Below are 27,486 nucleotides of genomic sequence, written 5' to 3'. Positions count from 1 at the left end.
GAGGGTCAGTGACCACCTTCTATCCAGACAAGCTGGTACTCCGGATGCGTGCCTCCTTTCCGTGTAGGTCAGAACATTACCTTGCCTACCTTCTTTGCTCCTTCGCACCTGTCTAAAAAAGATGAGAAACTCCACTGGCTGGACCCCAATGAAGCGTTGTCATTCTACCATGATCTCACACAAATTAGTTCCAGGTGGACGATTGACTGTTCATAGGTTACATCAGGCCAAGAAAGGGGAGGCTGTGCACAAATGGATCATCTCAAAATGTATGGTACTCTGCATAAAGATCTGCTACGCTTCACTAGCTCCCCATTCACAAGTACAGCAAATTCAAACTTCTCACGCACGCATACAAAACTCTACACAACACAGGACCCGAATACCTGAACAGCTGGCACATACACTTTCACCATCCCAGCAGACACCTACGCTCTGCCTCACTCTCACTCGAACACATTTCCAGCATCAGCAAAATCAAAACTGGAGGTCACTCCTTCTCCTACATTGCACCCAAAACATGGAACAACTTCCCTGAACACATCAGAGCCTCCTCACTTGAGTTCCGCAAGAAGCTGAAGACCTGGCTCTTCACTTAAGCACCTTGGGGACATACAAACCTGCCCAAGCACCTGGATACCCTCTCGGGTGATATGTGTGCTTTACAAATCAGTATAATATAACAGATGAACAAGTTACTTAGCTATGGTAGCATCTTTTGTGGTAGAGACTCTGTCTACCTGCAGATTCCTTACCCACTCTACAATCCTCCCTGTTATAAATTGATTACAATGTGAGGGTTACCCTTCTAAGCTGGAGTTAACATTCGCATCAAAGGTGTTTCAGCATTTGTTAATGGTCTATTGTTCAGAATCTGGAGGGCTTCATTTAAATGCTCTCTCCAGTTTTTTTAAGTTCCATCAGATAATTTCCGCAGTTGAGTTTTCAGTAAACCATTCATTCTCAAAATTAGTCCTGAGGCCTGTGGATTATAAGGAATATGATATATCCACTCAATCTTGTGCTGAATCGTGTACCAATTTGCCTTTGAAGTCTGATCCATTGTCACTCTGGATCTTGAGTGGTACTCCATAGTATAACATTAACAAATCCAGAGTTCTGATAGTATTGTGCTGAGTAGCACGTTTGCAAGGGGCAGCAATCAAGTATCCAGAATAAGTGTCCACTACAGTGCAGGCGTATTGACACCCGCGACTAATCGGTAGTAATCTAATGTAATCAATTTGCCATATCTGTCCTGGTAACTTTCCTCTCCCCAACTGACCTTTAACTGTTTGTGGGACAGATTTCTGTTGTGTGTGCTGACGAATAGGACATTGCAAAATTACAGTTTTTATCAAGTCTAGGGGAATGTGCATCCCTCTAATCTCTGCCCACCTGTAAGTGGCTTTTTCTCCCAGATGTCCACATTTCTGGTGCGCCCACTTAGCCATCCCCACCAAGTCAGAATTCTGGTTTGACACTTCTGTCTTGGCACTTTTCTCTTTAACATCTGCAAGGGAATTGAACCAGCATTCTAGTGAGTCAATGGAACAATGAACATCTATGACTATGCTCTGTTTTAACATTTCCCAAACTTCCTGCCACAACTCTTTGCTCCTCACCTCCTTTGAATTAGTTAATCAGTTATGTGCAAGCCTTGTGGAAAGCCAAACGGCTAATCCATTGGGAGTGAACCAAGAATCAGTGTAAAAATGACACGTCTCAAGCAGCTCTTGCTTTAAAGTCTGACACACATTGTACAACTCTGCATATTGGTTACTTTTTCCTTCTCCTGTGATAGACAACAGCTTTTCAGTAACTGGATTGTATAACACTGCTTTCCATTGTCTTTTAGTACTCACATATTTCAATGAATCATTAGTCAAACAAACACACTTTCTATCCTTAGGGGACAAGAATTCAAATGGTGCACTCAATTTGACTGGTAACTCTTTTACCTGTGGTACTCCCTGCACCCTATCCTCATCCTGTAAAGGAACATTTTACACCTGTTCATGTAGGGCGGCCGTGTCTGTAGGTCCTACTTGAGCCCTGTTTTGTATGTACCATATCCAAAGCCTCTTGTGCCTGTCCTATACTATGAGATTTAGGTGAACTCATCACTCACTGCATGATGGGTAGTTCAGGTTTCAGAATTACAGTATCATTTAATGTCATTTGCTCAGTATTCACTAGAGCCCAATAACAAGTCAAAAACTGTTTTTCAAAAGAAGTACAGCACTCCACAAAGTCAGATAGTTTTCTAATCCAAAGCCCCAGGAGCACCCTTGTCCTCCCCTGTTTCTGCCACATACTCAAGTTTATATCTGTGTTTCACTCTTGCACTGCGCTCAAATCTACAGTCTGTTGAATTATTTCATTTGCCAAATCCAAAGCACGCAGCTGCTTCTCACTCCATTCAAACTCATGTTTTTTCCTAGTTACTTTGTACCAAAGTGTTAAGATTTTACTCAGATGTGGGCTATACTGTTTCCAAAAATCAAACAAGCTCATGAAACTCAGTGTCTCTTGCTTAGTGTAAATAGGAAGAAACTCTAAAATCTTTTGTTTTACCTGTGACAACATCTGTCTATTTTCGGGATTCCACTGAATTCCCAGAAACTGCACGTTGTGCGGCAGTACCTCTGCCTTGTCTGAATTAATTTCACACATCGTACTTTGCAAAAGTGGTCTGAATATAACATTGTCTACTTCTTGCTCAGTGTAATCTTTTAAAGAATTCACTTCAACTCCTGCCAAAAACTGTGGGCTGCTCTGCGCACGGAGATCTACGCTCTGCTCATGAGGCACACACTGGCCCCCACCTTTTTTAACCTCCTCATTACTGGAATGTGAAAAGCCAGATTCTCCTGCAACAACTTTGTAGATTTCAGTTTTATCTTGCAATAATTTGTTCTGGCTAATTTGCTCACGTAAATTCTTATTTTCATGTTTTAACTGCTTACATCTCTCATGTATTTTTCTGTAAGCAGACAAAAGTATCCAAACCCTTCTGTCAAGAAGAAAAGGAACATCATTTCTTTCAAAAAGCACATTTTCCAAACATGAAAACACTTTTGTTTTAGCCAAGCACTCATCCCAAGACTTAGAAAGTTCTGATAAACAAGAAAACATGTTTCTCACAGCACCATAAGGCAGTTTAACTTCACATGCATTTTCAAACATGGGCTGCCGTGCTTCCTTTAATTCTCTAAACAAAAAAAAAAACAATTACACTTTTACATCGTGCATTTCCAATTCCACTCCCAGACTGCCGACTCGACAAAATGTTTTGCTTTATACTTCAGTATAACAGAACTATGCACTTCAGGACAATTTAGGGCACAACGTGAAACAATCACTCCTTTAACTTGTTAAACATTTTTTTCCCCTTCGAATCCTGCCGACTACGCCAAAATGTTTTGCTTTTACTAATGACCGAGCTGAAAACAATCTTTGGAATGCACTTCTTAGTTTAAAGAAGACATTTATTATTACTTTACCACGAGGTTCCTGAGAGAGGAGATTAGTAGGTTGGAGACACACGTTTAAAAGTAGTCACAGCAATGAAAGGAAAATATATCAAAGTGATTCTCAATTGCAATGTACACAGCAAATATATGTGATTATATTATAGCATAACTTCAAAGCAAAGAATAAAAGTCAAAATTCATCACCGTAGTGGGGCCCACCAAATGCTTCATCTTTCTTATGCCAGCAAGAAGAACGACTCCTGTTCAACTGCGAGAAATAGATTTTCCAGTCCCACAGGACACGTCAGGCAGCTGGCGCCCGCTCCTGACTGAAGTCTTGGAATTCCACACTACTGAACAGTCATCTTTTTTATATCTTTGAATAATTACGAGAGAACATTCTAGAAAGCCCTCCCCCTTAGAGGAGAATTATAAAAAAAATGCTGGCTACTGTAGGTCAGAGTTGGAAAAAAACAAACGTCGAAGGTTGGCCAAGTCCTCGAGGCCTGCCTCTTCCCAAGGCTACACTAGAGAAAAACACGAAATATGCGATTTCTTATCATGATAGTGTTCAGTGGGAGAAAAACACAAACCTAGTTTACCATGTGGAAAAACAGAGCTCATCTGCAATGTCTCAACTGCAATGTCTAACACTACGATAAAGCCAATTGGCAGCTAAACTGAATACAGAATGTAATGTCTAATGCCACGTTAAAGCTAATAGTCAGCTAAACTGAATACAAAATGTAATGTGCTACTGGTGAACATTGAACAACTAATATGCACAGTGGTCAAACATGATTATTTTCACTACAGGGTCTTAGAATTTCACACTAGTTGTCAGCCTTCATCATGGCTCTGCCCTACTGATGTAGAAACTGGCAAAAAGGAACTGACTCCAGCGTGTCAAGTTGGAGCCTATATAGGCATCACGCAAGTCACTTCCAGCGGTAACGTGGAGCCAAACAATTCTACCTACCGGAGTGCAGGGATACTGCTCAAAAACACAAGTCTGTTTCTTGGTAAATGGTCTAATGTAAGGAATCTGTGGGTAGATAGTCTCTACCAGAAGGTAAGTAACTTTACACTCACATATTGATATTTGTATTATATTCATGTTGGGATGGAAAACTCCTCTGCTTGGTAATCGATGTGCACTCCTGCTGAGAGTGCCCAACTCTACTGATGTCTGAGTCCCTTTTGCTAATTTTTGTTGTCATTGACAAACACTGATCATGAGTGTACACCATGAAATAGGCCAGTCTCACAGATTGTGGTCTTGTTGGACTGGGATGGGCACCCAGACTGCTAAACTCATAGTGGCGGATGGTTGCTGCCTTCACCAGCAGCTAAGCAGCACGAGCATGGTGGGGGCACCATACAGTGTAGTGATCAGTAGAAGTGAACAGGTCCTTTTTTAATAATCTGAGTCACTGAAAAGAGGCCCGCATCCTCACTCAATTTCAAAAGTTCCACTGCTGTGTGCTTAACTCACCACTGGCTGCATCAGAATGCTATGCAGCTGATAAGTGATGTATCTGTGTTGGATGGTATATACTTGGGAGGCTGCAATACAGGGATAATGCAGTACTGAGCAGTGCGTGCAAGATGTATTTATGTCCTGTAGGTGCATGGATATTGTGATGTACAGTTCTTGTAGGATAAGTGCATGTGTTGGGTGTATGTGTACCTGGGAATGGTACAATACATGAAGCATGTTAGTTGTTTAATTTTGTGTAATCAGGGGAATTTTTAGAGTTCCTTTATATAAATTCCTTTGATTTAATAGCCACAGAGAGTTGCTTCAATGACTCTTTTATTTCTCTGTTATTCCTAGACATACAACTCATAATTTGGCCTTTAATGGTTCATTTAAATGCATCCCACAAGGTCACTGGAGAAGAGACGACATTTGCACTTTCTTTAAAAAACAAGACCATCTCCCTCTCTAAGTCTTGAACGTCTGATTCTTTTTCTAAGACCTAAGTGTTCATACGCCAGGATGCATTTTTCAGCGTAATGGGTGTAGTAAGAATGGTAATAGAAATGGCTGTGCGATCAGAAATAAGTGGTTCAATTGACAAGCCTAAAGTGACTTGAGAAGATTAGGGTTGAGTAATAAGTAGTTGATGCAAGAATGACTTGGGTGAGAAAAATGTAAAGTCATCCCTTTTAGGCTTATGGAATCTCCAGACATCCGAGAGGCTATGATTCTTACACAAACTCACCATCTGTTCATGTGCTTTCAGTGGTCTGAATTTGTAGAATGGTAGTCTAAAATAATGTCCATTGAAAGATTGACATCTCCACCAAATTTGTTATGGGAGGTTGAAGGTATAAGCCATAGTTTTGAATTTAAATTGCACCAAAATTGGGTGTTATCTCCATTCGGTGCATGTGTATTCAATAGGTAGAGATAATTTTCACCATTTTTAAGTCTAATGATTAACCATCTGCCCTTGCCGTCATGTTTAGCTGAGATTATTGAAAGGCCTGATCTCCTAGAGATTAATGTGATTACACCATGTTTTTAGCAAAAGCATCTGAGCATGCAATGTCTTCCACCCACCCTTTTCGGAGAGACACGCACCTTTCTATAGTGCATTGTGTGTTTTTTGTAGGAAAAGTACATCTCCTTCTATATTGTTACAATAATCAAATCTTTTTATCCTAAGAGGGTGATTTAACACTTTTGTATTAAGGTATAATATTTTAAAGGATGACATCAAGACTGTTTACAGCTTGCTAAAGTAGTCCTGGTCAAAGAAGCCACACAACTGACAGTGAATTCAGCTCTCACAAGCAGTATATATGAAGGTACTATAGCTGATCCAGAATAAAGGACCAAGAAGTGTCTGGGCAACAATACTAAAAACTGAACACAAAAATGGAAAGCAGGAGGCAGATGCAAGACAACTAAAAGATGTTTAGCACAAATATTCAACAAGGGCTAATAAAGGCTATTAACCTCTCATCCTCTGCCACACTAGTGGGAATCTCCGAGAGATGAGGTAAGCTATACGAGGCTGTGTGGGATTCGGACAAGCGAGACCTCAGTGGGTTAAGCTCATAGAATACAATTTGGGGAGATGGCAAGAATTCAGAAGTGGCAGTAAAATATAATAACAGGCAACCAATGAAGATTTAGAGCAAGGGTAATCCTTGCACAAGTAGAACAAGCATTTGCAGTGCAACGGGTCTTGCGTTTGCTCGTGTTAGAGCTAATAGCGTTGTAAACTCCTAACCGGACTTTTCACTCGTAATGAAACCTATCGACAAAAGTGCAATTATGTACGTAACCGGAAAAAGCGCAATTAACTGTGTAACAGGGTCGATATTATGCAAAGCGCTCGCCTTCCGCCAAGCGAGATCGCGCTGCGAAAATAGAGAAAAAGTAGTCCATGAACCGGTCGGAAAACAGCAAGCCTTGTATGTTTGTTGTACTTGGTCGATGCGCTCGAGGAGGGCTAACCACCAGAAAAGGCATGACGAATGCGTGCCTTCCACTAATGAAATCAAGCAGATTCTAACAGGCAAGCCCACAAACCAATGAAAGACATTGACGTGACATGGACAGGGCTTCGAGCCCTTTTTAATTCCTAAAGCGTCTCACTAGCAAAACGCATGCACAAGCGCATGTGACGCAGGCTCGACCCTAAAAACGTACCTCCACAAGGTGGAATGTGTGGACAACAGCACTAACATTAGCCACCTGGAACATATAGACAGTGAGAAGAAGAAACAATAAACTATTATCTTGCAATTTTAAGTGACTTCTTCACACTGTAAATGTCATATAAAACTGGGCACAATGTACGCTGTGATAACCTCACAATCTAACATTCTCACCTCTAATACAAAACATTAGGGAGAATATTGTGAGTGTGACTAGATAAACATTGGAGCAATTAATCTGTGTGGCTAGAAAAGAACTCTGTTTGAGGGTCACATTAGTATACTCACATCTAAGAGAAGTTATCCAACCTACTCGACAGGATGTATAGAAATATTCTATAGCTTAATGTGGTGCTACTTCCAGAAAAAGGCTTACATGTCTAAACACATATGGGTATAGTTATTTCAGTTTGTTTCTTCCATACTGGGTTCTGATTTGTTGTCCAAGAAAGTGTGGCGCTTAGCTGGTTCCAAAAAGATCCTAGTTTGGCCTTTGAAGATGCATTTTGAGTGTAAGATGACATGACATGTCAGTGAGACTGTTCCTTACAGCCAAGAAACCTTTCTTCATTCTTTGGCATAGTCCTGTGAACTCAATATTCTGGAGCCCTTCCACACAACAATTCTGATCTTCCTCATATGGACAAGGATGGCTTCAGTGTGTTAACAGCGCAGTGGTTTGAAGATCAGTGGACATGGAGAGGCCAAGTTTTTAGGTCTGCACAATTGTATCCTGTGTGCCTGTTCAATCTCAAAGTCTTCGAAAAACTTTGTTTTTAGCATATCTCGGATCCACGATTACAATAATTCAGTGGTAGAGGGTGCCACCTTTTCTGATCATTCTGGTAGTCTAATGATTCTTAAGTTACTTCTGTTGTGGTCTTCCAGTTTGATTGTGTCATTGTGACAGAGAGGTAATATTCTGGGAGGCCTGTGTGCTTATGAGCACAGTACAGATAGGACACTACACTGGCTCTGTTTAAGAATGTGTGGTGGAATTAGTAAACTCTGTTCCTAGGGAATGTTTCCAGTCTATGTTCTTCTTTGTCCCTTGATAGTTTTCTATTTTATTCTCTCCACAGGAAAACTTTCAGTTTCGTCATGGAACTCCCATGAAAAGAGAGAGAGAGAGAGAGAAAATAAATAAGAAGCCTCTATTAGATATGTTTTCCTTATTATCGATATGTCTTTTATTTAATTCTGGTTAGTTCTTTTCTTTTATTCTACTTGTGCTCTGCTCACCTCATACGTGAAATTGCTATTTCCTAAAAGTTCTCTTTTCTTTTCAGTGATTTAGTCGAGCAAAGAAACAAACAAAAAAAACGAATACCCAGGGAAAAGAAATTCAATTGTCGGTGTTTGTTCACACCTTGTGTGAGGTTAGTCCCAGTTTGTGCTGTTATTTCAGAAACAGTGAGAGTCGCTCCTGTTCCTTATCCTTCCCGTTTCTTTTTCCTCCCAGCACCTCCCCAACCTTCCCTATTGTATTATAAATTGAACCGCATAAGCTGTTCCGTACCTGGAATGGCCACGTCCCTCCTGGGACGTGGCTGAATTCTCCACGCATCACCTTCTCTCCTTCTGGGTTGCGGCGTCTCTCTCCTTCACTGCAACCGACGTTCCACTTCCTCCTTCGTTGGTCCCTTCTGCCGCCTTCTTGCATGCCTTCTGTCCCTTCTTCGTCCTCTCGCTTGTTCCGCTCTCGCTCGTCCTCCTTCACTGACCCGTCTTCTCTTTGATCGTCTTCTCCTCGCTCATCTTCCTGTTTCACTTCCACGTTCTCCTTTCTTTTGTCTTCCAAAAGTCTTTCATCTAAAAGCCGGACGCCGGGATCCACTCGGACGTCATCTCGCTCTGTGACTTCAGGAAGGATACTCTTGAGAGACCTCCTGGGGCACTCTGAGTCCGCCTCCTGCCACCGAGTCTCCCGTGCCCTGCCACAGTAATATTTGTGACTCAGCATTTTTTAATTTGTTTTCTGTAGCACAGTGACGCTATTACATACCGATTAGCTTCAAGATCAGAATTTATATGGGGCCTACTTTGGGTCACAAGGTAGCCTTCACACCAAAACTACACTATGGGTGGAAAAACCCCTTTGCAAAAAGGGGGCAGTTTGTCGAGTCTCTATACTCAGGGCCACTGGAATTATGTGGCAGGAGAGGGTCAGATTATGTGACCGGGTTGAGTAAATTATGTGGGAATAAAAGCCAATTTATGCAACATAATGCGTCAGAATTTGTAATAGTACTACCTCATTATTTCATCATTTTTTAACTTAGTAACACTGTCTGGTTATTGGTTGCATCTAATTAGTACCCATGTAACATTCAAATATGGCAATAACCAGCTTTGCTAAAGCACCTTCCATTGCTCATCAAGCTGTGTCGCTGCATTTTTAGTAACGTTTGAGTTAGAACCAAATTTATTTTTTATTAAAATCTGCAGATTATATGAAAGATGATGGTTTATATGGCAAATGCGGCAAATCTATAATTATGCAAAAATCACAGCACAATCACATTATTCCAGTGGTCCTACCTATACTGTATAAATAAGGTCTCCAACTTGAGAGTCACATTTTAGGCATTACGGCAAAGCTATGGCTCCTAAGTTCCATAATCTCATGTTGTGTGAGGTACACTCTATAAATACTTCAACTGAATCAGTCTGTATCTTGAGGCAGTGGCAAAATCTTGAGGGGACATCCGTGCTTCACACCAGTCCTCATCAGAGAGTGGACCAAGACCCTGCTGCTGTTCTTGATGTAGCTTCTCAGGAGTCTGGGGCATTCCACACTAAGGAACAGTAGATTTGTGTTATTGTATGGTCTTTCAGCTCCTCAGTCTGTATTTGTGCTTCCAAGCGACTAAAGGCTGGGCCAGCTCTCATCTGTGTCACTAGAAGCCACAATATGTCGAAGCTAAAGGTATCAGAAAAACCTCCCTGTGTGCAGATCAAACTCCTCCTATATATCAGTAAATGATTTGAATGCCTCTCCTGATGCCACATCTCCCAAGCTGGATATCCCTATGATGTCCCACATTTTGAATCCTTTTAAAACTGCTATCTAACTCATTGCCCATCCCACCCACGTGGGCATTTCCTTTGTAAGTTTAATTCTCTGTCCCAGATCTTGAGTTGTGCCTTACTGGAAATTAATGTATTCACTGGATTCATTAAGGTATGAATCACACCCCCATGTTTGTAATATTTGCCCCTCCACCCCCAGAGTGCAGACGCGTTTTCAAAGTAGAAATGTCACACACGAACACCATCACTTTTATTTTGTTGCTCAAGGGGCAGCTGTGGTAGAGATGTTAATACATGCTGTCAGGGCTGCAGTTCACTCCTCATAAGTGAATTTAAAACATTTGTAAAGAAGAATTCTAGGCAGATCCTACCCCTGCCTGTAGCTCCTCAGCAATAAATTAATAGACGTAAAAGACTGACAAGATATCTAAAGGGAAAGTTTGCCAGTTGACAAAGAAGGTGTGGCAATTCTTCCATCTTAAATATGGTGGTGCAGGCCCACCCTGACACATTTGTTGAGGATTGGCTGGATGTTACAATTCCAGGCCAAGTGAGCCTCCCTTGTGACATAGACCCCTAAATATGTAACACTTTTCCTTGAAATCTGCAGGTCACTGGCACACTTAAGTTCCTGAGAGATAGTGCGTGGATGCTCGAGCTCAGCAATCACAAATTACTGTAATAAATGATTTTCTTCACAAGGTAATTACTTTAATGCAAACTAGAACTAAATACTACACATAAGACTTGTACAAAAATAAACTTTGTGCCCTGGATCTTTGAGGTTGTTTCTGCTCTTTTCCCACTATTGGCTTTGTCCCACCACACGTTCCACCTTATAGCCCAAACATTTCCCTCTCTGGGTCAGTGTGAAGCGTGATTAGTCTCTTTTTCCCCCTCTTCTCCTTCTCCCTCTCCCTCCATACGGTTTCTTAGTGTGTGTTAATATTGGCACACTCGATCAGCCAACTGGCTCCTCCTATCCAGCTGTCCCTCTTCTGAACCACTCACTTCTCTGGGCGGTCACGTCTCTGATAGGGCAGCTGCTCAGTGTCCCCCAGTGACAACTCCTCCCAGTCAGGGCAGTTCCTAGAGATGCTGGATCCCTCACCGCTCGGTAAGAATGTACTCTCAGGTTAGTGCAGCCCCAGTTGGGTGAACAGGTGCAGGCTAATGCAACATTTCACAGGCTGATCACTGGATTTTGTGACTACGTACAGACTGGTGTAAGTCAGATTGCAAGACCCAGCACAGGCCTCACTTTCTGTCGAATACCACTTGTCACTTTACAACTTCCCCTCTGACATAGTGCCTCGGGTCAGGTCACAGCCCTGGGTTCCTACGACCTTTGGTAGCACTGTATAGCTCCCATCAAAAACTGCAGGGCGAGAGGCTGCTTCTCACAAAGACTGGGACTCTTGGATCACTCATAGCAGTCTTGCTCTTCTGGTAAACCACACCTTGCTGGAGTCGCAGTGCACCTCACTCCTCCTGCATAGTTGATCCTGAAGGGGTCGGGGGGGCTTCACTCTCTCAGGTGACAGGCAGGCTTCTTGGCACTGTAGAACAGGAGAACAAAGGGTTGACTCGAGTGACTCCCCCGTCCTCTCTGGGAAGCTGGTTTTTAGACAGACTATTGGCCCTATTATGGCCCTGGCACAGGGTCGTGGTCGGACCTCTGCCAAAGTGACGGTCCGACCACAGCGAGAGTGCAATGGTTGGAGCGCCAGCACCGCCAGGTTGCTGCCAGCCAACAGCCTGGCGGTCTCAGCGGTTGTAATCCGCCAGGTCAGCGCTGCTTGCAGCACTGCCTTGGGGATTACGAGTCCCCTTTCCGCCAGCCTTTGCATGGTGGTAGCCCTACCATGCAAAGAATGGCGGAAAGGGGGTGCCATGGGCCCCCGCACTGCCCATTCCCTTGGCATGAGCAGTGTAGGGGACCCCATGGACAGCCCCATTGCGCTTTCCACTGCCAGAATTACGGGCAGTGGAAAGCGCGATGGGTGCTGCTGTACCCACTGCACCGCCACATTGGCATGGCCCTGTTCACTGCCGGCTCTACAGTGAACTCCTAATAGGGTTGGCGGTGTTCTGGCCACCCAACTGTCGTTTCACGTGTCCTTTCCATGCTGTTCTCTAGAAACTGCTTTACTGCAGAGGTGTGCTTTGCACAGCAGTGTTTCTAGCCTTGAGCACCTACAACCAAGGCACAAAGAGGGATGGGGTTTCTGTATTGGGCTTTCATCAGGCAAAAGGAAAAGTGTGATCAGGGAAAGGCTACAGGCTGGACCTCAGCAACAAGGTCCCATCAAGTTTGCACTAAGAGTCTGTAGTCCAATACTTCCCCCTCACCGTCTGTCAAATTGGTAGCTTTTAGCGCTTTGAGAAGCCTAATCAGCAGCTCCTTCCTCAGCAAAAGGCCTAACTGAATTTATAGAGGAGCCTGGTCTCCTCTCTCCTCACTTCAGTGTCTAGGTCTTTTCCCTCCAGCTACAGGATTGTCAACAATACATGTCCACTACCTGGGGGGGGGGGGGGGGGGGGGGGGTTAGGTGGGGGGTGTAGGTGGGACATCTCACTTTAGTCTTGTTCAACAAGTGAGCTTGAGCCATCCAGAATGGATCCCGCAAGCCTCCATTACACTGGATCATTTACACACACTGCAGGTACCAGAAAGTCTGCATATATAAAGCAAAGACAAACCGCTTAGGATGTTAGCAATGGGATCTTGATAAGTGCACAGAAATGGAATGTTACACAAGTGGACCAGTAGGCCTCCACTCCCGTGATGCAGATACAAATTGCCTGGTCACATTAATTAACTTAGAAAATGTGGCATGCTACCACCACTGTTTTGTGCTAAACACATTACAGAAAGAGTAGTCCACTCTCTGTTTAAGGAGTACACTCTGGGTGCGACCCTCCCAGTCGCGGAACCAGTCCAAGACCTCAGTCATGTCAGTGGACAGACCTATACCTCCATGTGCACACTAGGTTACTGTGAGACTACAGCAAAATCAAAAACCAGAAAAACATGAATACACAGCTGGGCAAGAGAACACAACTGTACCCCATGCAAGGGTCATTCCTGTTCCAACAGATGTTTATACTTGTTGATGTAGTAAAAATACTTGTCATCCATTTGTGATTTTTCTAGGCTATATTTATAACCAACATGTTACTGCTTGTTTTAGAGATTTGGGTAAAGCATGTCCTAGATGAAATTGTATTGAACTTTTGTATATTTCATTCCAGTAAAGCCTCCGTTTTAGACCATTCTTGGAGGACACTGCCTGTATCTTCCATAGATTATTCCTTCCTTCCAATTCGTATCTTCGGGTATGCCGATTATTTCTGTACTGCATGTATATATTTTCCTCTAATGGATCTACGTTATATCTCTTGGAAACCTTTGTAATCCGAGAGAAATATTTTATCTTTCTGTCTGAAAATATTGTTTGTCAAGATTATTTCCAAAAGTTGCATCAGAAAACATCTTAGGTTATTGACTATTTTAAAGGCCTGGCTTGGCTATCACTCTCCCACATGGATTGTCCACAATAGCCTCTGTGCAACACATCTTTAGTTCCTTAACATATTGTTATTTATTTTATTTTTGTGGGTATTTTATAATATGCAAATAACACTCCAAAGGGGGCTCTTCGGGCTAGTGCCTCATACAGGGGCCTCGTGAGGAGGGTTTTTGCACGTTGAATAGCCTGGTTTTGAGGACTTTATTATATTGCAGAAGTTGGGGAATTGCACAAATTTGAAGTACAGTGGAATTTTCCAGTGTTCCTCCCTGCACACTGTAGGCTTGGCTACCCCACCATGATAGTTTAAACTGTTGTATAACTCACACCGAGTTTCTGCTAGATGTTAGTTGATGGCTGGATTGGCATTTTAAACATTTCTGGCGAAGGTAAAGCAGGACCCTATCTCCAAAGATTTTTAACATAATGCAGGGATTTGTTAATACAATTTCTTTGGTAACTGGGAGCCAGTGGAGTTGCTGCAGATAACCAGAAGGGAAATCATTTTCTTTGAACTAGAAGGTGGTTTTGACCTGGGCGCTGTGAATCTTGTCGAGTTGAGCAATGGAGGCTTCAGGAATACCCAAGTTTGTGGCATTGCCATAGCCTAATCTGCCATGGGCAATATTGTTAGCTGCCATGACTTTGTGTGGGAAGGGCAGAAACACCATGATTGTCCTTAGGAGCCTTATTTGGTAGGTGCAAGCTTTGGTGACATGAGAGATCTCAGGACCTAGATCACATTTATTGACAAAAGGAATACCAAGGTTTCTGAGGTTGGCCACTGCGAAAGAACAGCACAAAAGAATGACGGACGGAGTGCTGAAACTTTTCAAACACTCGTCCCCAGTCACAGATCTGGGTTTAATTCATCGTTCTTTTGCTCACCATCCATATGCAAATCAGCCCCATGGTAACTGTCCAGCCCGAACTGCCAGGCCAGGACTTCCCTGTATTGGAAACAAGCATCCTGGAACCAGATCTGGCAGTTCGGCTGGACTGTTCCTATGGCTGTTCCTATGACTGACTTGCATATGGCTGGGTGCAAAGCGGGGTGGCATGATGAGCAAAAGAACAATGGATTTAACACAGATCTGTGACTGGGGGTGAGTGTTTGAAAAGTTTCAGCACTCCGTCTGTCATCCTTTTGTGTTGCACTGTGAGAGGACAGTCACCTAGATTGTGCGGCTGTAGAAAATTAGCCCATTTTATTTCAATCAATTTTTCCATCACCTAAACAGAATCCTTAAAAGGGTCATGGAGGAACAACAACTTATTTTCTCCTGGCAAGTTACAGTGTTTTTGGCTTCTTTGAAGAAAAAAGAAAGCTCCATTACGTGTTTACTGATAGCTGGTAGTTCTCCTCTTTGTTGACTTAAAAATATTGTCTCAAATATTGACAGTTAATCCTACAACAGTCCTGGGCTAGTGTAAATATTAGGGATTCTTTTTCATTAGGAAGTTGGCGGCAACCGGCCCGACGGGACTTCGGCGGATGGGCTTATCCTTCCGCCGAAGTCATAATCAACCCCATAGTGTTGTGCCCATTGCTAGACTGGGCTCCTAGTGCTTGAACTTCTCCTTATTAAAGGGCACCATTGTTTAGAAGAATATAAGGACAGAATTCAAAAAGTGCATAGTTAGTAATGATGAATGGAAAGTAAGTAAGGCCATGGTGTGGGTTGCATTGAAAGCAGCAATGAGCGGACAAATTGTAGAGGAGGTAACAAAAATAACTAATCTAAGGGAGGGAAGCACTTACACAGATCTTGAGAAGGGATGTACTGGAGGCTGAAACTAGGTGTAAGGCACAGAACCCCAAGTCCTTACGGTATTTGTATTTGAGTCGGAGTCTATTTTCTTCTTCTTGCAAAATTAATTTTGATAAACATTAAATTTGAACTACTACAAAGGAGGAAATAAGGCTGAAGGTGAACAGATTGAGCACACAGATGACTGTGAGAGTGGGAAGATAAAAATTTGCTTCAGGCTATTTTACAGGGATTCTGCACTGCTGACCCGAACCAAGAGAAAGAATGCCATTTCTACCTATTGTTGCTTAATTTCTAACACTTTTCATAGAGAGGAGAAAGCTCTTGGATTTCCGATTGGGAAAGAGGAGGTATTTCAGGCATGCAGGGATTACTAAGGCCCTAGGACCTCACGGGTACCCACCTAAATTTTATAAAACCTTCAGCCCACTGTTGGTGAAAATCCTAATGGATCTAATGAATGGTACAACCCAAACACTGGTGATTTCACCCTTCATGAAAGAAGCAACAATGGCCTTAATTCTTAAGCCTATTTCTAATCCCACTCCGTATACGTTTTACTGGCCAATCTTCCTGCTCAGGCTACTACCGAAGCTAATACACTGAGGTCAGACTGGGATTGTAAGCGACAGACTGGCTGAGATAACACCAAGAAGATCCTGCATTTTATAGGCATCATAAAAAAGCAGAGGAAAGGAGGCAGTCATCCTTTTGTTACACACTGAAATATTTGTTTCACTAGATGGGCTGGTCATTTATGGCCAAGGTGTTGCGGAACGTGGCTACTGCGTTATGCAGTAGGTTGAATCCAAATACTGAACAGTGATGTTGAGGATCATAGTGAAAGGTAGGTTGACAAGCTAGAAATTAGTAGGTGAAAACAATTCTGCCTCCCCCCCCCCCCCCTTGCTATTTGCACTTTCACTGGAAATCTTCACTCAGAGAATTAGGGAGAAACCTCATACTTAGGGAGTTAAATTGTGGTGAGATGTATTTTTAACTAACAACCTTTGCTTATGACATCCTGGTGACTGACAAATCTGCTAGCACTGATGCACAAGCACAGTGCGTTTTAGTTTGTCTCCACGTTCAGTGTCAATATAGCAAAATCAGAGGGACTCAGTATTAACATTTTTCATCATGGAGTGTTGGAGGTGAAGAAAAACAACTCCTTTCAGGCGGGCCATTAGTTCCGTAAAGTATTTGGTCACTCCTATACCTCCAAATCTCCAAAAAACTCTTATGAGAAATGTTACTGCACTTTTGCATGCAGTAAACAAAGACTTGCTGAGCTGCCATGACTGCATAATCTTTTGTATTGGTAGAATTGCGTCCATAAACAATTACTGCATTTCCAGGTAAACAACATTGGGGACTTAAGGATCTCTTCTTAATATACAAATGTGGGAGAAAGACTGCTACAGGAGGCCTTTGGGGTGCCAAACTTGTACTACCAGGCCTCATACCATTCTTACTCTTTAGAGTGGTCACAGAATGACTAGAAGTGATGCTTTATTGATAACACTGTCTTGGGTCACCCTCATTTGGACCTCCCCTGGATTCCTAAGAGCTAGAAGGACAACACATTGTATATATCACAGTTACATAGTCAACCTTTCAAATACTGGATAAATAGAGAATGAAGAGAGAATTGACTAGTTACCCATCACCATTTATTTCATCGTTTGGAGACTTTGCTGTAGGGGTGAGCAGAGGTGACTGTGGCTTGGGAGTCTCAGCAATACACCAGGGTTAGGGTACTGCTCTTATTAAAACTCCTTGAAGTTTATCGCACAACTTTGGGAGGCATTTGAGCTTACTGAAAAAAAGGTTAAGAACTTCAGCTATGGCATTGGGTGTCCTATCCCCAGGTGAAAGTGTGTCTGTGTGGTTGGGGGCAGATGGTCTTTCATAAATTGATTCAGAGACACATATCACATCCATATACACTTTCACAGATATGCAAAATCTTTAATCCTTTCAAGGCAAGCAATAGACTTTCTTTTTAGATTCAATGGGCAAAAAGAATCTGCATACAGTTAGGGTCATTGTTGAAGGAGGTACTGTTTAAATAAAATATCTTATCCAAATCATTAGGGTAGAAAAACATATATAAATGGCTCTATACACTAGTACACGTTTGTGCATTTGACTAGGCCTGTTCATACTCCTGCTGGAGAGGATTGCGGTAGAGAGTAAAAATAATGCATATTCCCTGGGCTTCTTTGTTGTTAACTGGGTTTGGAAGTGTATTTTTTTTTTTTAAGATAAAAACACATAAGGAACAGTATGTCTCATGTCATAAATACAATCATTAATTCAAAACCTCAAAAAATGGCAACAAATACATGCTTCTTGCATTGTTCCACATCAAAAACATAGATAAATTGCAGAGGAAGAGAACACACATTTTGCAGTTAAGTACGTTAATTTACTGCTTCATCAGAAAGTTCTTAGTGCTCACAAGATGAAAGATAAAGTGTACCTTATAGTGAATATTAAAACACAACAATAGAGCCACATGGGTTGACTCAAAGTAAGCGTCAATACAGATTATAATGCATCACTGGGTAATTAGATCCCCAAATTGCACCTCAATTTATGAGATAGGACCCTTTTCCTTCTGCTGTTGAATTAGAGTTTTCTTGTGGCAATTAGTTTACAAGGTTGCAAAGAATTGGTATGCCTGAAAAGGCTTAGTCTTCTCAACATTCAAGAAATAGTCTAAGGGAGAAAGACGGGGTGAGGCTAAATGCCATCATCTTTTAGGTAAGTCAACATACAACTTTAACTTAATATTAGCATTTATGATAAAGGAGGAGTGAACCTGCAAAGAAAAGGAGAATTGGGATGGTTTGGACTGTGGGGCACACTGGAAGAAAGAGGATACGGTGTGAAGGAGTTTGAGGGAACAAGGGAAGATGTTTTTCTGATTTAGTGTGGTAATTTAGTATTTGTATTCAGTAGTTTACTATTCACTCAAAAAAAAAATCTAATATAAAGACACCTTCAAGGAAGGACAGTAAGTGTAATGCACTTTTGTTCTTTCTAATGGACATTTGGCTAGAATTTGGAAATAGAGCAAAAGCAAAGAAGCATGGAAAATATTTTTTTATTTTATTTTTTATGTTGAAATGGAAGTATGATATTACAGCAAACAGGATTACTGAAGAACAACATTCATTTAGAGGATCTGAGAAAAGACTGTGGTAAAGCTGTTGAATTGGAAGTTGCTGAGTTACTTTTAGCAGAACTATGAGGCTTAATGCGTTGTTACATCTTTTTTCATTTTCCCCAGAATGAAGTGAATAGCAGTTGGCTTCTGTTTTGCCTGAAAACCATGTCTGAGTATCCTAAGAGCAGTGCCGTATCTGCTTGCATTTGGTCATTAACCACGGTGATAAAAGATCTTTTGGATGATCCATGTCTGCGCAGTTCAGGTAAAAACTCCTATTTTGACACAGTAGCCCTATTGTCGCCTTCCTTTAAGCCTCTGGCTTCTTAAGGTCAACAGGGATCTTAAATTATTCAGTACATGTGAAAAACGTCTTCTGTATGAGTTTATTCTGCTTACTTATTTTTACAGTCTATAGAATGCCAGTCCTTCCTTCATAAAGGATTTTATTTATTAAGAAGTATAATAAATTCCATTGTAAACTAGCAGTGTCAACATTACAGGGCGCAGACAGAGCAAGAAACATTAGATATCTTTAATTTGACTAATATTATGAGTTAATTTGCATCTTCATTTATTTGAGCAATAGTTTATTGGGCTCACAAGAGATAATTAGTACAAATCAATAGCAATACAGGTCAGCTAGTTTAGGTGAAGCCAGGATTTTACTGTCTTTGTGACGTTCAGGAATGAAGTTAAATCGTTAGTGCATCTCCACCAGAAGTGAATTCCAACACTGAGCCACTTCAACTAAGAACGTTCTGCTTTAAAAGGAAATATTTTCTGCTTGGAAGATGTTTCTCAGAATCCTGACAAGCACAGATGTGAACCATCTTGCCAATGTGACCAGAAGAAGACGAAAGACCGGCTTTGACCCACGCACCCCCATGACTTACCTGGAGATAATGCTTATTGTTTAATAATCCTTCCGGTCAGCGGCACGAATGAAGGAACATATAAGGCAGGTAGCTCAAGGCATGGCAAAACCAGATTAAGATTTATAACTTAATAGACAACTTAGCTTGGGGTCTGTCAGGCCAATTATTTAATGATTTTGTTTTATCATTCAACACTGTGACCGTACACATTTCCTCTGCCAACGACCACTTGTGCTCATTGCAATAGTACAGTACAAACCTCTTGCTTGCATGCTTCAGCCAGTGTATCGCTTTATGTCTCTTCACAAGCACACCACCACCAATTTATATTAGTTCTTTCCTTTTGTTTCTTTATTCTGCGATGCCCCCAAACATACATTCCTTTAAACGGAGCCACAGTGAAATTGCCACAGTCACTCTAAGGCTATCCTTCACCTTCTGCAAATATTCCATAACCACTCGGCATGACCATATTAGATGCATGAATCCAGCCCTACCAGCATTAGTGTCTGACACAAGTGTCAGATATTCTAGGTAAACTTATGTGAATAATTACAGATGAACAATATGTTCTGTGCAGATATTTTCACAGCATTAATCGAACATTAATCATGATTTTTTTTGTGTAGGCAATAATCATGTCCCATTGTCTGTAAATCTGGCAAATTGGGCCTCACAGTCTCCCTTTCATTTGGCCCTAATCTGTAGAATTGTAAATAGGCAATCTTCACACACAGCTTTATTAAGTGCAAAGGCAGAGCATTAACCCAGCATCAACTGTTCTAACACAGACCTCTTGGTGCAGTTGGGTGGTCTGCTCATGAACACAGCACAAGTATTTTGAGACGCTGTATCCATCATAGGATATAAAAGGAACTGCCTGTCTGCACAACAGACTCTTCCCTGTTCTGACAAAAGTAAGGAATTTGTCACCTTCAAAAGGTAATTCATTGCTTCTCTATTCTTATAGTTGAAGATGCTTCTTGACTTAGTTGCAAATGCTTCGTGCCTTAGTTTATGTAAAATGAGCAAGGCCCACTTGGTGCATCCTCAGAGGTTGGGGCCCTATTACTCTGACCACCCATTCCCAAATCAGAGGAAAAGGTGACACCAAATACAGTACACTAGAGCATGTTTGTGTGAAATTCAGGTCACTGGAGCCACAATAGCCAACCACAATCTGTCTCTTCTGGTTATTGGCTTTGTTCAACGATTTCACTAAATGTTGTAAATGTTAGGCAGAATATCTGGGAGGCAAAGGTCACCTTTCTCATTGAGCAGTTTAAGAGTACTCTGTTTTATAGAGAAGTCAACATAATGTGTGGTAGACTCGGAGATGCCAAGGGATAACCAACATCTTCACAAGTGCTACCTTTCTCATCGCTTCAGAATGGCAACATAGAAAAGAATACTAATGAGCATTGTATTTCCTATAATGCTCAACCTGTAGAAAGGGCAGTGTTCGCTTTCTGGATGTATGCAGTCTGGATGACAAGATAAATCATATCCTTCACAACCCATATTATGGAGCTGTTCCATCCCTTCCTAACAAATACGCCAATGGGTAATCCGTGTTATTTGACTCAATTAGTACTCAGACTAGAAAGATCTCCAAATGTATTCAGTTTAGGAAGCATTGGCAGAATCGAATATACAGGATCCCACAATACACCAGTGTATGTTCCACATATAAAGATACAACATTTCTGAAACTTCCAAGGTGGATGCCCCAAGTCAATTCATGTTGCAACTCAAAGGCGAAGGGCATCATCTAACAAATAATAATATCGTCAAGGAACAGAGTTGCCTTGTTTGCTCTAGAGTCTAGTGGTATACGGTTACTACGGATTTAGTAGGACTGTGTATTAGGTCAACAAACCTTCACAATATAGAGTCTAAAGCTCCCTATATCATCAGTAAATGTTGGTTTGTTTTGGCGAGCTTACAGTACCATATCTTAAACTCTAAACCTCCAGATGATGGATGTTTTCAGTAGCCTCAAGCATGACCACTCCGATTCCAAAGGAATTGATTAAATCAGATCTAAGCCTTTCGTTTGTCACTTTTGCATGCCCAAGGTGTCATAAAGAAAATAATCTAAAGTGCATTTTCAAATATTATTTGAAAAGATTTTATCCTTATAAATAAAACATGAGCTGTAATTATAAAGCAGATGAGACGCATCATTGTAACCAGCATTTTTAGAATGGTGAAAAACACAAACAATTTAACCATGTTAATTATTCTTATCTATCACTGTTACCTATACGCTAGAGAGACCATAGCTGGAATACCCTTCTACCAGACTTGTAGGAATGATCTAACCCCTTACTTTGACATTCGGCATCTGGAAGCCAGCCTTAGTGCATTAATGAATGTACCTGTCCAAATGTGCAACCTGCACATTTCTCTTGCATGGTTATCTCACTTTTCAGGATGACGGTTTGGGTCAGCAGGGCTGTATCTCTGTCACAGCTCACAAAAGTTCTGTGATGACTTCAGCGCCGCTTGCTGAGTTCAGCACGGAAACTATTCATGTCATAAAACACTGTCCATATCGTGCTGTGCTGGAGGTGCAGAACAGCATCTCTAGTTAGTCTGGGGGGAGAAAGAATTGTCTCTTACGAGCACACAAAAAAGTTCAAGGGCATCACGTTCTAAATGTGAGTCCCTCAAACTAATTGTTCAGACTACAGGGTGACAATGCCTACCAAGAATAAATGCATGTGTGACACATTCTCGTGCGGGGGGTGTGTGGCAGGGTTGGGGAACATGTTAAACCACCATTTAGAACAGGATGCTAAGTTAAAAGAAACGTTAAATGACAGCTAAATTTAAGCCCTACAACACCAGCTTCCAGATATCTCCTTCCCCATTCTCTCTAACCTAGGGTAGTTTATACAGTGTTTTACCCAGCTTATAAACTGTGGACCAAATTTTAATTGCTTTAGTTCACGAAAGAAAAACCACACAGTATTGAGTGCTTTCTGATTTCAAGCAATGTGATAACATAAACCTCACCTTCATGATCTAAAGAATACTTCATATAAACAAGTCATCTCAAATTGAGCATTTGGTTCCTGTTGGAGATTAATCCAAATTAGCCCTAGTAAACCAACACTGTGGAAACTCTCAGGAGGCTTGTCATAGTGGATCTACTGACTATTTTAACATCTGCATTCATCATGGACAAAGTTCTGTAGAATTTATAGACACAAATATCCCTTTTGGGCCTGGAGACCATTACTAGAATTTCTTCTCACATTGAGTCTGATAACTGGACTATCTTTCATGCCTCAGAAAACAGTGTATCTGGTAGAATGTCAGGGACAGACTAATAGAAGTAAACAGGAACATGTCCTTAGCCAGAGCAATTCAAATGTAGACCAACTCCATCTAAGTATTCCTGAATCTGCTCTGTGCTAGAAGCAGCTTACAATTTCTAAAGATAGCATTGCAAAAACTACTTTACTGGTCATCTCAGTATTTACTGTCTCAGCCTGCTTATCAGAAATCTGCAATATGGTGTCAGGCTATTTTCCTCTTTATCATCCAGACTAATATTCTTACTGACTTACCACCTTCTTTATTACAATCAGTACCAAAGCAGTGTGGGTCAATTTTGCTCGCAGCAGTGTAAATTAAATCTGTCAGCTCCTCAGCGCTCCCCCCCCCCCCCCGCCCCCCCCCCCCCCAACCCGGGTTTCCACTGCTTAAGAATCATCAGTCCTAGACATAAAACAAAGCATTGAAGAGGAGCGCTCGATTATAGAGAAATGCGTCCCCAGTCGGTAGTGGTAGTCCAAATCGAGAGAGAAAATCCAGTTCATCAACTGCATTACCCAAGAATCAGTGAGGAGCCATGTTGTAATGTCACCTTCACATTTTATTAAATTCTCTTTGTAACATACAGCATCCCAGCCAGTGCCTTTTGTCCAAAGAAGGACACGGTTGTAAATTTAAAATTCTCTTTGTCTGTTTGTCAGCGGTTGTCCTCCTGCTCTGTTAGTGGGCAGGCGTACTTGAAGTATTGTTAAAATTATGTTGCTTCCTGTAGTGGCACCTCATGAAGGAATAATTGTGGTGCTACTTTCATAAGTCTTCTGCCACAAATCTAAAACTGAGCCGCAGAGGTGATGGAGGTGTGTCGAGTGAGTACATTAGAAAGTTCTCAGATTGACAGACACTTGGAATAAGAGCTTCACAAAAGTCTTGAGTGAGTTGCAAGTATTAGCTGTTGGAGTCTAATTAGCTTCAGTAAAGGTGAAAGCATTTTACAGCACAGCCTTGCAGTTCAAGATGCATAAAGATAAAAATTGGTCCTTGATATAAATGAATGAATGAAAGGGAAATGTCCGGATGCTGAGCTTTCAGTCATCTACGCTGTGCAATGAGATAACCTAGTCTTGTTGGAAGAGCCAAGTCTTCAACCTTTTCTTAAACAAGGTAGTAGCCACTACTGAGTGTAGCTCCAGTGGGAGTTTTTATTCCAAGCCACTGGTCCGAGATGGGAGAAGGTCCTTCTGCCCATTCTTATGCGACAGATCTTAGTGTTCCTTACCAGAAAGCTGTGGGCTGAACGCAAGAGGGGACATGGAAACTTTCTTGCAGACAGGGAGAGAAAGTGTAAAAGAAAACTTCCAGTGTCTGTGAAAGCCCAAACCATGTTCCAATCACCGACATAATCTGTGGCTGAAAAGATAGAGAAATGTCAGATTTAATGTCCAGGTTCTTGACTGTTCCTCCCTGGGGGTGGGGTGTCTTTGGGCCACAGAGACTGCCAGTCCAGGGGATTGGGGCCAAAGAATAGTATTGTGGTCTCATCTGTGTTGCATTTTAATTGATGTGAGGTCACCCAAAACAAAGAAAAGCAGGTTTTAATGAACTCTCCTGAAGTCTCCTCTCCCTTCCCACAGGTATACAGCAGTTGGGTGTAGTCAGCCTATGTAATCACCTTAGCCCCCAAGGCCTCTGCCAACTGTGCTAAATTAGTAAGATATGCATTAAGCAGTGTGGGGCTCAGAGCCGACCCCTGCAGCACTCCAACTGTCAGATAGTACGCTATGGAAGATTATATGGTAATCCACACGTCCTGCCCTCTGTTCTTCAAAAAAGAGGCTAGCCAATTTAAAGCCAATCCACCTATTCCGATGGATTGGAGGCTTGCAAGTAGCATAGAATGAGGGACAGTACCGAAGCCTTTGACAGGTGTAACGTAATCAGGACCACACCCCACCTTCGCACACAAGGTACATCTATTGTGTTCACTGGCTTAGGTCAATGCTGTCTCAGTACTGAAGTTTGGCCTAACGCCAGACTGGCTGGGATGGAGCAGCTTGTTAGTTTTGAGACACTGAGACAGCTGTTGATTAACACATTTTTTCCAGTTCCTTGGACAATGCTGGCAGTAGAGAGATTGGCCTGTTGTTTGATTGCTCTATAGAGTCCACGCCAGGAATTTCTTTAGGAGAGGCAGAACTTTAGTCTGCTTCCATACACAGGGACTGTTGCTTAGGACAGCGACGCATTGAGACCCTTATTAGCCAGTGGATTAATGATGACTGCACCCATCATCGGTGATCCTGATTTGTGGGCACATGTGGTCACTAATGATTCCTCCAAAGGGATAGGCTGAAATTTTTTAAAGTGAAGTCATAGAGGGAGCGACTGAGCCTGAGCAAACTGTCTCCATCTGACTCTCCTCCACCTGGATCACTGATGGTAGGTTGGCTTGAATAACTGTAATTTTATCACAAAAACTGGTCGCACCATTCTACAGTGGGGTGGTGCCATCTAGTGCAGTACTCAGGGGACATGAAGATTTTTACGACTTTGAAAATATCCCTAGATTTATTGCCTGCCTCTTCTATCCTCTATTCAAAGTGTGATTTATTTATTTTCCTGACCCCCTGCTAAGTATTTTTTAGGGCTGCCTTATAGATGACTTTGTCCTCGCCCATGTAGTTTTTTTCGCCATTGCCTCTCTAAAATTTTGGAGCGTTTCTTCAGAATCCTGATATTATATTTAAACCAGGGGTCAGAAGGTTTGTTTCTGCGTGGTGTATGTGAGGAGACCGGTGCTAGCTTATTGGAGGTGTTCTGAATCCAGTGGTTAAGCGTGCTGGCGTCTTCATCCACTGGACCCGAGAGAGACGAGGTACTCTCTTGGAGGGAGTGAATAAATTCAAAAGGTAGAATTTTATGAAATGCTGTCATGACTGATATAATTTTGTTTGCCTTGGGTTGGAATTTTACTACCATTGGCCAGCAAAACTTGATTACATAAGGATCTGTCCAGACTAGTGGTGTCTGCTCTTCAAGTTGTACTCTAATATTAGAAAAATATGATAAATCACATGACTTGCTTTATGTGTGTAGCTAAACGCATGTCCGGGGAGCTCTAAGGATAACATAGTGTCCAACAGTGCTGCCACCCCACTGTTTCCTATTTTATCAATATGCAAATTAAGGTCTCCCAATACTATAAAATGTGCAAATCTTAAGACCTAATGACCAAGTGTATTGTCCAGAGATTTAAGAAAATGACCATTGGCCAAAGATTTGTAAATTAGTGCTCCAGCCATTGATTGGTGGGGCATCATGGAAAAATGTAAGCCCAACACCTCCGCACCTTCCAGTTCCTCAGTAGAGTTAGGGCTGCATTTGTACACCTCCTCATATACAATAGCCATGCCTCCTCCTCTTCCCCCTAGACTGTCCTTCCTGTAGATTTTGTAATGTCTAGAAATTGCCATGGCTATTGTGGGATTAAATGATTCTGATAGCCAAGTCTCGGTCATGAACAATATATTTGGCTTTTCTTCGCTCAGGAAATAAAAAAATAATTGCATCATGTTTTTGTAAGGTATGGACATTGATAAGCGCTGCAGAAAACTGCACACTCCTATTTCTGTTTCCCAGGGCAGCAGTAGTTACCTTTGTCCATGGTAGAGCATTAGTTTGCCACCCACACAGGGTCCAGACATAGCCCTCTTTTACCAAAAGTGGAGCGCAGTGAGGCATACATTTTAGGGTGGAGGCCAGTTCAAGCAACTTATCCCTGTTGAAGCGAATACGTGGTCTACCTTCAGAGGGGCCACAGGCAGAATGGCTGGTGCTGGCTGCTTCAGGGATGCTGACGGGTGCATACAGGCTTGTCTTTGGCGTGCCAGTGGCGTGTCCGCGCAGCATCTGTTTTTAAAAGCATATGGCCCAAAAGAAAATCTGGAGAACGCACTACCCAAAATGGCACTTCTAGAATGCCCCACAGTGGAAAAAGTGACCGACAGAAGTACAAAATGTGTTTAGCTGTTTCCGATTCGAGTTGCAATACTCACTTGTTAAAGAGTTCATTTACAGCAACACAGCATTAGTTTTAAAAAGTTTTAAACGGTTCTGAAAGCAAGTGTAGACTATCATGTGCAAAGCGCAATCACCTAAAGCTATTTTTTATTCTCCTTTATGGAATTAATTGAAAGGAACAATACAGTGGAAGACTGAGGCCCTATTTGGCTACTCACAAGGGAAATCCTCCCCTGTCTAAACATGTCAGTCTCTCACCATCCCCACTGGAAAATATTGGTTAGTTTGGAGTCGAAATCAGTCGATGTACATCTTTACTGGCTATTAATGACTGCCACGTTCAACTACAGCATGTAAACGGAAGTAATACTTGATGTGTGAAATGTTGAACATGATTACCATGGTTCAAATTATGACTTGATTCCTGCTGTCCCCCTCTGTGGACCCCTGTTGTTTAGTTAACATTGTACCTCTGACAATAAAAGGGAAGGTGAAGGGAAAGGGGGAGTAAGGGAGGAGCACTTCAGCCTTTGTAAAGAACATCAGAATTCTGTAAATTTTACTCATATGTTATCTCATTCTAACACTGCTGCCTGAATGGTGTTCGACTGTTGATTTAATTGTGTTTTGATCTAAAAGGGG

The 27,486-nt window shown here is 41.9% G+C and overlaps 1 protein-coding gene across 4 annotated transcripts in view; it reads left to right on the top strand.

Annotated features, from left to right (window-relative positions):
* The window catches only part of LINS1 (lines homolog 1), a 103,189-nt gene that overhangs the window by 35,622 nt on the left and 40,081 nt on the right, over positions 1 to 27,486 (top strand). For 3 of the 4 annotated variants that reach the window (XM_069222785.1, XM_069222786.1, XM_069222787.1), the window contains one exon: positions 18,788 to 18,929. In XM_069222785.1, the coding sequence (XP_069078886.1) occupies positions 18,788 to 18,929 (142 nt within the window). Of the gene's footprint in view, positions 1 to 8,453; positions 8,531 to 18,787; positions 18,930 to 27,486 lie in introns of those variants that run through there. The other variant, XM_069222788.1, reaches the window with a different exon arrangement.

Source organism: Pleurodeles waltl, chromosome 3_1 (genome assembly GCF_031143425.1).
Source record: "Pleurodeles waltl isolate 20211129_DDA chromosome 3_1, aPleWal1.hap1.20221129, whole genome shotgun sequence".
Lineage (NCBI taxonomy): Eukaryota > Metazoa > Chordata > Amphibia > Caudata > Salamandridae > Pleurodeles > Pleurodeles waltl.
The sequence above is the reverse complement of the archived record's forward strand: the minus strand, read 5'-3'. Positions and strand labels throughout refer to the sequence as shown.